Source organism: Actinia tenebrosa, unplaced genomic scaffold, assembly GCF_029948245.1.
Source record: "Actinia tenebrosa isolate PJP-AT-01 unplaced genomic scaffold, QUT_ActTen_1.0 PGA_scaffold0__85_contigs__length_37466705, whole genome shotgun sequence".
Lineage (NCBI taxonomy): Eukaryota > Metazoa > Cnidaria > Anthozoa > Actiniaria > Actiniidae > Actinia > Actinia tenebrosa.
The window spans coordinates 26,855,507-26,868,860 of NW_028292569.1; the positions used below are offsets into that span (position 1 = coordinate 26,855,507).

At 36.4% G+C, this 13,354-nt stretch overlaps 1 protein-coding gene across 5 annotated transcripts in view; it reads right to left on the reverse strand.

Moving 5' to 3' along the window:
- Positions 1-13,354, reverse strand: part of LOC116309076 (ephrin type-A receptor 4) — a 39,013-nt gene that overhangs the window by 8,722 nt on the left and 16,937 nt on the right. For 3 of the 5 annotated variants that reach the window (XM_089038305.1, XM_031719620.2, XM_089038308.1), the window contains exons 2-7: positions 9,330-9,585; positions 3,702-3,778; positions 2,821-3,520; positions 1,943-2,095; positions 859-1,209; positions 201-412 (exon numbers count right to left, since the gene is read on the reverse strand). In XM_089038305.1, coding sequence (XP_088894431.1) covers positions 201-412; positions 859-1,209; positions 1,943-2,095; positions 2,821-3,520; positions 3,702-3,778; positions 9,330-9,411 — 1,575 coding nt within the window. In that variant the 5' untranslated portion in view covers positions 9,412-9,585. Of the gene's footprint in view, positions 1-200; positions 413-858; positions 1,210-1,942; positions 2,096-2,820; positions 3,521-3,701; positions 3,779-9,329; positions 9,586-9,930; positions 10,149-11,915; positions 12,230-13,354 lie in introns of those variants that run through there. The other 2 variants (XM_031719617.2, XM_031719618.2) reach the window with 2 other exon arrangements.

Consider the following 13,354-nt stretch of genomic DNA (forward strand, 5'->3'; position numbering starts at 1 on the left):
GGTCAAGCCTCCTGCGAAAAAAATTTTTTTGTTTGCTTTCGGCTTTGATTCAATGAGTTTTTCCCTCCCCCCTCTCCCCCTGCTCCCAGATATATTACACACAAGTGCTTACTTTCAACTATTATTGATCTTATGTATCATTACGTACGTACATATTATACTGTATTGTAATGCATATAGTATACTACTATCTATTATACCTGGAAATAATACTCATTTCCTTCTTGCAGACCATTAATAGTAGCATTACATGAGGTTGTGTTCAATATTTTCAGTCTAGACGGCTGATTCACAGGATAGTATACCACTTGATAATACATGATGACGCCATTTTTTTCTTGAACGTTCCAGCTTAAGAAGACGGACGACGAACTGACTGATTTAGCGACAATTATCTCTGGAATCCCGGGAACTGTATAAGAAAATAAAATAGTTGAAAATGTAGTCCGTGAATTCATCAAAGTTCATCAAAAGTTTGGACTCGTTTTTTTTATTTATTTATTTATTTTTTTAATCTTAATTATTATTATTATTATTCATTTATTTATTATTTTATTATTATTATTATTTATTTGTTGTTGCGGATTAGCAACCCTTTACCTTAAAGCAATGACTGACGCCTGTGAAGGCTATGTATTTTTTTAATGATTTTGAAAAAATTGCATAGTTGTCATCCAAGATGGCTGTCAAACATCACGTGACTCTTTGTGGTATCATCTATAAAGCTCGATGCTGGCCAGGTGGGTCGAGTGGGAACAACGTTACATCTAGTATATGAACCCTCACCCCTCCTCCCCCCGTTTTTATTCCTAGACCTTCCTGACTCAAAAAAAAGTCCCTCAAAAATCTTTTACTTACTCGTTTCGTTAGTCCGCAGTTTGACCTCAGAAAAAGCAGCTTCCATTTTGTTCTTCTCGGCCACTTGACTGACTCCATTTTTAGCAAACACCCTGAACTCATAATAACTGTAGGGGGATAAGTACTTGACGCTAGCTAGAGTCGAGATGTTGGTGATTTCCTTGAGATAAATCTTGACCTGGGGAGTACATTCCTCTGTGCACTCGTTCCCTTTGTCGTCACATCTTTTGCACTCCACTTGGTAATATAAGTCTGACCTGCCTCCGAGGTCCGACGGCAAAGACCATTTCATTCTCGCAAAAGTGGCGTTAAAGAAAATGGTGTCTAAATCCCGCGGTGCTGAAGGCGGTTCTAAAAATAGTTGAGAAAAAAAATATGGATTAAATTTTAAAAAGAATTAATACTTCAAATTCATTCTGATCCGCTTTGAAGGATTATCGTCTTACTGGGTTTTTAGTGAGATAACGCTAAGAGCTAAAGACAATACAAGGGCAAATATCCTGTAATACGGCTATTCTTTATCATTATCCCGTTAAAACAGACCCATTCAATGGCCACTGGAAAATATTTTTTTAAATTATTTTACTTATTTTGAATATACATATCATTCTCATGAAAACGGATTTTTTAACGAGATAAATCAATTTTTCCCCTTATACTTATCAAGACATTACTGGTGAAAAAAGAATACTCAAGGAAATGCAAGACACGTGCTCTAAAACAAAATTCCGAATAAAAAACCCCGCCTAAATGGCTTATTCTACATCGTCCTAGACGAGAATAGCTGTGCCGCCATTTTTGGAGAGTTTAATCAAAAATATATAGTGCTCCTAAATAGCACACACATAATCGTCAACCAAGTTGTTTCCTTGACATTTCATGACGAGTACCCTTGAAATCTTGGTCCGACAATGTCATGGAAGCATTTTGATTGACGTCCACCAAAACCCTATTTGTCGCGATGGAACTGTAAAAAAGCGCGGGAAAATTGTGAAGGCGCCTTGACGACGGAGAAACGCTAGCACCATGCAAATATGGTTACATAGTTGGAAACTACTATAAAAGTACTCGAGCATGTACTCACGTGTGCAGTTGTAAAATACAGCCTCCGTTTCCGATCTAAAGAAACCAGGTATACATTGACACCTTGTCCTGTCATTGACATGTTTGCTGTTGCCTGGACACGGTGTACAGCTGGTGTTATTGACCGTGCTCTTGTATGTACCTTTAGGACAAGCTGGGGGGAAGGAAATCACGATTTGAGTATATGAATGTCATCAACTTTTGCGCCATTACAGCAGGTTACCTTTAACATCAAAGTCAGAGCAGGAAATAATAATAAGGTTTTGAGTTGTTGTTAAAGACCCATTGCCACTTACCGTGATGCACCGCGGTCATAGATGAATTTCGTGGTCCATGAAATTCAAAGATTCAAATATTGAATAATAACTTCATATTAAATCCTTTCCGACATAGCACTAAGGCACAATAATTATTCTTTTACATTCTTTTAAGAGTTTATTCAAAAGGTTGGAATTGTTTTTTCAGTGGTGACACGATTCAAAATGTAAACAAATTGTAATGCATCACGGTAAGTGGCAATGGTCTTTAATTGTTGGTTGTAGAGAAGAGACTTGTAGAAACGCATCTGCCCAACGAACGGGTTCCGCTGAATGTCTCTTGTTCCCACGGGAACCTTTACATAAATGTTATGATTAACCCCCACCACTCCCGGCCCCCAAAAGAGCCGCGGCCATATTTATCGTCAGCTTTTTATTTTCGTCAGTATACATTCCCCCATATCATCATCACCATCTTCATATTATCGTTATCGTTATTACCGTAAAAATCAACTTCTAAATTTCAATTGAAATCCAGTGGAAGAGCCACTCTGTGAAATCCACTGTTAATCCCATTATTTATTATTTATTTATTTATCATTGTCATTATCATTGTCTATACCTTTGCATTCGGAACCCGACATAATAAACACCTTCTCGTAGCCAGCTTCGCAGAGACACTCCCCTCGATTCAAATCTTTGCTCCATTTTCCATCAGCTTCACAATATCCAAACAAATCGTTAGCATTTGTCATTGGTTGAGCATGCTCCGTACACGACCCCTTCACTTGAACCGAACCATTAGCAGGTGAAGTGGTCAGCGGCAGCTGAATAAGACTTGAAGACAAAGCCAACGACGGACATCGATAATAATGCACATGAAAGCCATAGACGACGAAGCAGCCTCCTCTGTAGTGCAACGCCAGATACACATAGTTATTCCCAGGTTTTATCTTGAAAGAAAGCGTTTCAAAATTCTGTGCCTCTTGTACCTTCGAAACCGATATTACCTTAGGATCCAATGTTCCAATTTTTTCATACGAAGACCCGCTCGTTAAATAAGGGTCGGGAATTTTGTCGGGTGTATAAAGATTCGATGTCTGGTGAGCGTATAAATTGAAGTTATGTTTACAGTATTTGGCATTTTTAATTGCAGAGCAGTTTTGAACTGCATAGTCTATTGCGATGTCAATTCTCTTGGCATGTTGAACGTCGATGACGTCACTTCGTAACCACGTGTTTGGTTGTCCGCTTGGCGAAACGTCACATGCGTAATAGTATATCTTGGTCTGGCTTCCGTCCAGTAATGTAGCGTAGTTCCACTGGAGAGAGAGAAGAGAAGGAAAAAAAAAAAAAAAAACAGATACAAATGGAATGAAATCAATAGCGAAATACGACAGTTCAGATTTCTCAGATTTCGATTTCTATTTTTTGTCACTTCACTTCAACATGATGTCACTTCGACATGATACTGAAGTTTTCATTCGGTTTCAATATACGTACCATGGTTTGGGTGCCACTTGGTGTCCAAGTCCATTTCCATGTAGACTTGCTCTTGTCAGGCACGCTCATTATTTGAACTTTAAAAAAAAATACGGGGAAAGTAATTATATTATTATAATAAAGATATTAATACTAATTGAATAAAAAAAGGACTATACGCGTCTTATTCCATAGTTGCATCATTTTTTTCCTTTTTTCTTTCTTTTTTTTTTTTTTTTCTTTCCGATCCCTTCTCTTCCTTCTTCCCCCAAATTGCTCCTTTGGGGTCTATTTGTCTTTATTTGGTCTATTTGGTAGTTTAAGAATATTCAAATGTCTCTATTTTTTAATGTCAAGTTCATTTTGTCTTCCTCTCTAGCGCCATATTCTTATAAGTGTCATATCGCTTTTACCCTAAACTCCCTAAATGGATATCCAGTATCCTTAAGATAAGTATTTAAAAAAATGTCGAGTCCTTGTGTTAGGATGAAGTTTCCCTTTACTTTTCTTTCCTTTGTTTCTTGATTATTTTCCAACCGTAACCTCGTTCTATGCAGGAGGGCTTCCGAATCACCTCTATATAAACAAGCCCTCGAGGCTAACACGTGAAGTTCAATAAGTTTAATTCGGTCTCAATCAAATCGAAATGGCTTCAAAGAAAAGCACTAAAAATACGTAACAAAATGTAAATAACTATCACCTTTGGCTCTCGGAACCACTTATAAACACCAATGACATGTGTACTCAATGAAAATTGATCGGAAAATATACAAAAGCGATTATGAAGGAGAGAGAGAGAAAGGTTTAGTACGGCTAAACGTTTTCATGAGTCAACATATGATATAGTATTGATGTAAAGTGTCAAAATCATTGACAGCTTGCTTAATTTAACTCAAGGCAAAACCACTTTAGCGAAAAAATCATCTTACTTATTAGGCCAATCAATTAGCTTAATTTCCCAAAAATCAATATTTCTAAACATTGTACGAGAAGCACAGAACATGCCGTTTTTAGATATTTCGTAAGATGAAGACAGATGTTTTGAAATCATACATTCTATCCTGTGGTAGGGATGACGTTTGATGAAAAATATTTGAACATAAAACAAGTCATTGAAATCATGAAGGAACTTGAACAAATTCGCCCTAGATAAGAGCCGAGAAAGGAAAAGGAAGGAAAACCGCATTATTTGGTTTTCAACTTAAGATACTAGTTATATATTGCTTATCAAAACAAATTATCTAAATGTTCACGGTAGGGGGGCTATTTTATCTCGATAACCTTACTAATTGTATGATTGGGGCACTTGGTTCATTTTAGACGGAACAAAGCGACTTTATAAAATACGAATTGAATATCTACGTTCATAACAGCATGTGAAGGTTAGGAAAACATCCAAGGAGGAGGTACACGCGCTCAAAAGCGTACCTGTTGTTCTAGACACTTTGATTTCCAAAACAAGCTATTCTTTTCATCGCTGTTATGACATCGGGTCATTCGGCTAAACGCTCTGGGACCAACACTTTATAAATATTTACAATTTAGCCGGGGGTTTTCATACACAGAATTCACAAATACGGAAATGCTTATCTGTCGTGTGGTAATCGAATGATTGAACTTATTAAAGGTTATGTTAAAAATGCAATGATAAAGGAATATTTGCAGAATTAAACAGAATCAAACAAATGTCAATCACGCATGAAAATGAAACAGAACTTACAACGTAAATTTTGTATTTATTTCTTCGCTAAATTATATGCGTTTATTGTTAGCATTTTACTTGGTTATTGACACAGCATATTTTTTTAACACACTAACACACAAATTCGCGTCCATAAATGGTAATAACCATGAATGTTTAGTATAACTCGCACTAGGAATATAATCTGATAAAGTTGAGAGGGAGTCTTATCTTTGCTGGAAAATAGCTATAATAACCGACTCCACAAGACTTTTTGGTATTCAAAGTATGTGAGATTAGCTACCATTCAAGGAAATAATGATTATAGGAACTTGATTTTTCAGTAACATTTCTCAGCTTTAGCCGATAAGTTTCCTCCTTAGTCGTAGCTTTTTTTTCTTTCAGTTTTTTCTCCTTAAAAGGAGCTTTTTCTTGAACCAAGGAGGTAATACCTCTCTACTTCAACCAAAGAGAAAGCAAAATAATAATAATAATAATCATAGATTAAAATATTTGTACTTTATTATTATATGAAATTTGAGATTTGGGAGAATTATTCATTCAATTATTTTGAAAAGTGGACCAAGTACCAATCTCTGCAGCGCAAATAATACCCTTTCTAATTTAAGAGGAACAATTTTGCGAGGCTTTTGTGATGGTTAATCCTCGCCGTTTTGTAATTATCGTAGGGAGGAACGATTTGCTTAATGATTACATTAAGAAAGAAAAATAAACTTTGTCAGATCTGGTTATACTGGGTTTAAAAAAGGTCCCAAGACCGATCGCTGTGGCATATACTAAGCCCATTTTGCAATGGGCCGAAACTTATATGGTTTTTTTTTTTTCTTTTCTTGTAACGGAAAAGAACTACAAGCTTCTTGCTATCTAAAATTTCCTCCTCCCGATAATTTTGGCTACGTAGACCAAAACAAACATGGCTACAAGAGATAAACTATTTTTCACTCCACACTGTTACTATCAAAATCAAACAAAAGCTATCAAACAAACTTGGAATTTCGTTTGGTTAGTTTTAGCTAACAGATACGGGTCAGAACACTGTCAAGCCTATTAAACTAAATGTACGAGAATTAAAGTGAAACCCCAAACATTATCATAAATTTGCATGAAGTTAAACGTCGGACATCTGCTGTATGCTAAATGTACTAAAAGCACGTCACTTCAAAACAGGAAAAATATATCTCGTGAGGGTAAAAAACACAAGCTTTTGTGAAGATAAAATGAAGCATATTCACAAAACAATGGGCTTCTATTGTCCGAGTTTGGCCACGGCACAGCATATCGATAAAATCTATGACATTCGAAACAGCAGTGTAAAAATAAGCGATTATATAGAATAGACGAGGTCGTCGAGGTTATCGCGTTTTGAAGGACCCTGAGAATTTTTTCTCGTTCTTATTCTCGCCTACATGTGACTTGTTTCAAATGAATTCCTTTTCCATGAGTAAACTGCCAAGAGTAACGCCACTCACAAGTATATTTACATCAACATGCTGTCCACCATTGTCCAAAAATTCATTGAAAACATAAACTGATATCGGCCATGGGATTGCTCGCGAAAGCATATTTCATTAATTTAGGCTTGGAAGATATCTGATTCACCTTAGTTTTCTTTTACAATCTAACTGATGTTGTCAGAATTATGTACCATATTATCAGATGGAGTTTTGCCACATGGAATATAAGACGCTGCCACAATTATTCAAGAACCTACTAAATCCTGAGCTAATTTGTCTGTCTTCTGTAAAGTCCTCTGACTCATCTGTCAACTCAAACAAAACATTTCCTAAGTACTCTAGATGAGTTTTGGCAAAAAAGCAATGAAATCGGTTCATTTTTCGATAAAAAAGGTATATCTCACCCGAAACACTTGAATTCTTAACATATACGTTCATGGGCATTATATTATTACCGGGTTGACGCCTAAATTGCTTAAATATGAATCACACTTTCCATCCACCAGCTTTCAGATCACCCCAGAGACGCCGAAAGCCTCCAAGAAAAAACATGTCAGATTGTTAAACGATTTTTGACACGAGGTTAATAGTGCAAATAGGGAGTCAATTTATCACCACATCGACAAATATCTACATAAGCTAAGCTACAATTAAAGTGAATTTGTGCGGTTGTGAAAATTCCTAATTCAGGGAATCCAAATTGATGACATCAAAATGGCTTTTTCGCCCGCCTTTTTCCTATAACATCTATTTTTGAATGATGTCACTAAAAATAAAGATAATACTTAAAAGAATAAATGTACTCTGCCTTATTATTAACTTGCATTGTCAAAATGATTTCATTAGCATTTTAGGTTATTTGAAAATTTCACGAGTTTTATCTATCTTTCAAGGAGTTCAGGAAACGAATTGTCAGTAACGATGAACTTCAGAAGATTTTTTTTAATTTCATCTAAAAATCTGTCAGGCAAACAGAAGTATATTGCTTAAATTGCCTGATAACTATTATACGCCTACGAGCTATAACATAATGCGACCTCGCACATACAATGATTTTGGCATAACAAGACGAGAAATTTAAAATCAAATCCAACCAAGATAATCAAAAAAATTTGCATTGTCCAATTACGCTTCGAGTATTTCAAGCTTGTTTGGAGCTAAGAATTTAAGAGTCGTTCCTAAGACGAAGACAAAACTAATTATGGTTTAGATTAATAGAAATTTTTTGGCTGGAGTACAAGTTTTTCTTTAGTCACCAACAGACAATTATTACTGGTTCAAATATTGAGATCTGTTTACATACATCAATGTTTACTAACACTGTGCTGAAGTTGCAAGCCAAAATTATTTCCCGTCTGAGAATATATTCCATTGTTTAAAATAATACATGCTTCTTCACGTTTATCAGGTCACACATAATTGCTGATCAGCTTCAAGATTTGGCGAGACTTTCTCTAGATATGGAAGTAAACTCTAGGTGATAATGTGAGCTTTTCATAGTTATTTTTTGTCCCGACTGAGTTGTATTGATTAGTTTAGAGTTGTAGTGGCTCAGCTCGACACGTCCGAGTGAATAGCAGATGGGAAGATTTTAGGTTTCATATTCAGCCGTACTCGAAAACGAAATATCATCTGAAACCGCAGAAAAAACAGACCACTCTAATCCTCAAGAGCTTAAAACTTAATTCCGAAATGACAATGAATAGGTTTTCAGGGATTGAAAGGTGTAAAATTTGGGAGTTCGTGGATATACCATGCATCAATGAATGACAATGGCGAAAATGAAATCCACGAAAGCTCTGAAGACTACTATTCAATACGGCTATCTAGACTAGTTAATACAAAGACTCCATTTAATTACAAGGGAATCGTAGATATATCCTGCCGACTTTAGGAGTGCGGAAGTAAATTCATTTAGAATAACAAAATCCAAGAGTATGTTTTGAAATTCCAAACTATTTACGCTTAGTTGCACAGGAGAAATGTTTGGTTCGACAGGGCCGCGTGTGAATAATACACGGGATGGCACTATACGTAGACATACATACTTCACAATCCCCCCAAAATGTATAGAGATTAGTAATAACTGATTTTCACTTAAATGCGAGACAATAAATCGCCTTTAAAATTCAAACGTCACATACAAGTACCAAGATTCGGCGTTATATCAGCTAGAACAACGCGTACTTGAAGTTTTGCGGAGTTGTTGATGTTCGCGGACGCTATTTTAGATTGAGAATTTTAACGCCGTTTTTATCACGATCTAGAGCTCTAATATCCATATAACTTGTTTAGATTAAAAGAAATATTCCTTTGCATTGACTAGGGTCAAGACTAGTTTATAGTACTCGACTTTACGGCTACAATCATGTTCAGCATTTAGGTTGTGTGGCCCTTCTGCTAAGCTGTCAACGGGCCGTCCCTCAAAGACTTCCCTTGCTAAGCGTTTCAGTAACCACTAGCCAAAGTAAGGGATTATTTTGCAGCACTCACCTCTGTCGCCTATCACTTTCGCCAACAAGAGCAAAAGCAAAAGAAGATTGAAGAAAACCATCCGATGACAGTTACAGGCCATTTTTCAACCACATCTTTACATAGCTTGGACTTAAATCTAGGATTCCCGGAGTCTGCGCAGTGAGAAACGGAAATGTCCCTTCGAGGGAGCACGCCAGCGACTTCCGGTTTCACTGATACCGTATAATCCCCTCTTTCTCTCGCTTCTTCAGGGTGACTTGAAAAGACAAGGAATCTAGAAAAGTTAGAAAAATAACCCAAGTGTCAACTCAGTCACCAAATAGATTTAACTAGAATGAGCACTTTAAATCCTGCGATTAACTCTTAGGTTGTGTTACAACTGGCTATGGTATTGTGGTTTCCGGGTTCTTTGTTCTAGGCGTTCAAGAAAAGGTTTTGAAGACAACGGAAATTAAGGCCATCTTTTGATTAAGATTGCAGTATTCAGCCAACAAAAGCCTGAAGAATCAAAGAGAATGTCAACAAAGGACAGCTGATAGGTGTCGGTATGTTTCAAGTAACGTTGTAAATCCAACGTTATCGATGGTTTAATCAACCAAATAAAAAGAAAAACTCGTACCAAACACTCCGAGATATCTATGTGACAAATGTCTGGTTTTCTATCGATGGTCCTATAGCCATAATTTCCGATAGAAATCAACCGCTAGCCTGGCATGGCCATGTATGAGTCCGAATGCACATTCCTAAACCAAGATATATTTGTGTTGAAAGAATGTGATCAGTGACTGTTGAATGGAACTTTCTCCGAAACTGAAACCACTACGATCGTGACAAGCCGTAAACCGCTCACCAATACGCGAGTTTTAATCATTAATAATGTAGCCAACTTCAGCATGCGCGAATGTCTTAACAAAATCTATTGGGATTCTTCATCTACTTTGATCTTGTTACATCTTCGTTACATCTCATGCCGTCGTACATCGAGAAGAAAAAAGATTCCGCGACAAAAAGAAAAACAAAACTTATATTAAATAGTATTCCTAAGTTTTTTTATCCCTAACATGATTCCCCCTTAAGGCCTCTAAACTTTCGCGTTTGCCTTTAATTTCTTAGTCGCAAAAACCGTCGATGTTATCGAATAGTACGCCCAGACTGGACTTGCAGTCTGTAGCCAGTACGACTCGGTTCTCCCAAGTCACCCACTGAGTTCTTTTATTCAACCCGTCGCGATTGCTGGCCACGTTTGTTTTTCACCTTGTAAATAAAAAACATTGATCCGAGTACTGACAAGAGATAAGCAGCTGAGAGAACACCAAATATAATTATTACCTGTCCTAACCATGTTCTTGTCAGAATTCGAAGCTGTTGATTTGAGCCAAATTTGATACCATTTCGAGTCGGTCCTATTATGGTAAATGATGACAATCTTCTCTAGATAGCGAGCGTTGGTGCTTTTTGTCCCCTTGTGACTACTATACCCGAGTCAAGCAATAATATTAAACACAGCGATTTTTATTATTAACATAAATTGCCAATCTAGTATCCCTACAAGTAATTTTCTCGTTCGGTGTGGAATTATAGTTATAAATATTTAAACAATGATGTACAAAGAAAAGTGATTGGAACAGAAGCGAAAACATGACCAAAAGCTGTCCGCTCGTAAAGTAAATCTAGTAATAATCGCAAGCCTCAAACTCGCCTACTTGAAGCTAAGAACATAGTCTTTTGTTTTTGACGTTTGATGTCTTTCAAATCAGCTCCATTCTTGGCTATGATAATCTATAATGATTCTAAGTACTGTATTATATGTGTACTTGGCTATAAGATTTTGATCCCTTAGCGGTATTCCTTCAACTGTTTCAAAAGCCAATCACACCGCCTTCCCACTAAACTGTTCAACAATTTTGAGCTCATTTTAATGGTAATAAGAAGCAAAGGCGTTATCTTGAGCGGCTTCGAAAGCCCTGTAATATTTGATTGTTACTGAAGATCTCGGGAAGCAATTTTAAAGAAATGATCTATGTAAAGTTAATTAACACAACGTATGCCGAAAAAAATCAGTTGTCTCTTTTCGCTTTCGATTCGTTATCCAAGTTTTTTTCTTTTTTTCTTTTTTTCTTTTTTGTTTTTTTGTTTTTTTCAATTTTTGGAAAATCAAATAGTTATTTCAGAATAACAAAATTACCACAAAGATATTCGCTCCAATAGTTATTTTAGTGTTTATCGATGAGTTTATAACCTTTGTACTCTTAACGAACCGAATCAATAAATTTGACATTTTTCATCTTTGGTTGTCAAGGCAACCGAGAGAGAAGTGCTTTCAAAGGATTAACAGGAATGACGACTTTAGCTCTTGTCTCTGATGGTATGAATCTGTGCTTAACAGTAGGAAACAGTTGTCAATGATTTGATTAGATAATATTAAAAAATACCGTGAGGACGAGTATGAGTTATTCCAAAAAACATTTGATGAACTTAACTAAAGATATGCATTTATGCATTCTTGGTGATCCTATTAACGACCTTCCGATCTTCCAATCTTTACCAAATACGAGAATTATCTCTTAAAGCTCTTTTCAATGTGTATGACTGTGTTTGACTTACCGCTGTCGTCCAAAACCCGGCTTATGTTCTCACTTGAAGGCTATGGAGGAATATAATCGAATCACGAGTGATAAGAAGGATTTGTGAAGAAATATCCCCTGATGATGAGTCCTGGGAAGTTTCTTTGGGAGCACGAGAGGCATTTATTCACGATCGCAGATATGATTATGTGATCTCTTCGCTCAGCTATGCCTGGAATTGAGTGCCTTCCTACAAAGGCTTAAAACTTATCAAAGATGAGTGATAGCTGTACAAAGTGCTTTAGGCATATTTAGGCGCGCGCGAAAGAACAAACTCAACACAGTTCGTGACTTAGCTAAACAATCCGTGTTCCAGACAACGAATTCGCAAACCATGTGACGTTATTGATGTTTAGAAGTCAGCGCTTTGCATGTGCTACGGCTAAAGCTTTAGAAATGTTATCTGAAGTGCAGGCTGTTCGTCTGGGGCGAATCTTATACCTGGAGGCAGTAATACCTGCCCATGAGACAACTTTTAAAACGATCTTCATCTTCTCGTTTCAAAATGTTCTTAATTGTGCGCGTGTCTTAACATATGCTTTTATACAATGTTAAGAGGTCTGGTTCCAAAAGTTTATCATTCTAATATGTATTTAACGTATGTACGATCTTCCAAAAGTGCCGGTTCATTAGTGGGTGCCCTAAGGGTTGTCGGGAATCTTTGCTCAGTCAATCACACATGACACGTGCGACTCCGCCAATCCTGATAAAACTCTGATCCGGCTTCTTTGTATTAATAAAGGCCCAAAAATCTAGTCTACAACTCAATGTTTGGGAACACAAGGTTTCGTGACGACCCTTTTGAATTGTAACTTTATCACTGAATACTAGAGCTGAAGAAATTAGCTAAGGATACGTCATCAAGAATATTACATCAAATCTAAATCAGGCACTTTTATCTCTCATGTTTATTTTTAAAAACCCTAATAGACTTTGTGTTTAAAAGTCATTTTGCCCGTTTTTTATAAAGTCACTTCCTTTCGTTGTATTTTGTTTTAGCTTGGAATTCATCTTTTATTCGTTAGTTAGTCGCAATGTCTGAGACTTGACAACTTTTCTTTTAGTTGTTACCGAACGTCTCGTCATCTGTTTCACTCAATGAAAAGCTATTTCCCCCGCTACTTAAAGTTGGTTTAGACCAGAAAAAAGCCGTAATTTGATGGGTAGTTTATACAATATATCTTCTCTTCGTCCTGACTCTGATATTTATTCTTGTTCAGAAAATCACGATGGTCAGTTTTCCAAACCGTTCATGGATTAATTGATGAGCGTTATGAAAAAGCCACTACAATCAAGAACTCAATTAAATACCTTCTAAACAAACTTCATTATTTTCTACGAGAAATTTTTCATGATTTATTAAAGTATTATATATATATATATTAATGGATAAATTTGTCATCACCTGATGTTTTATGA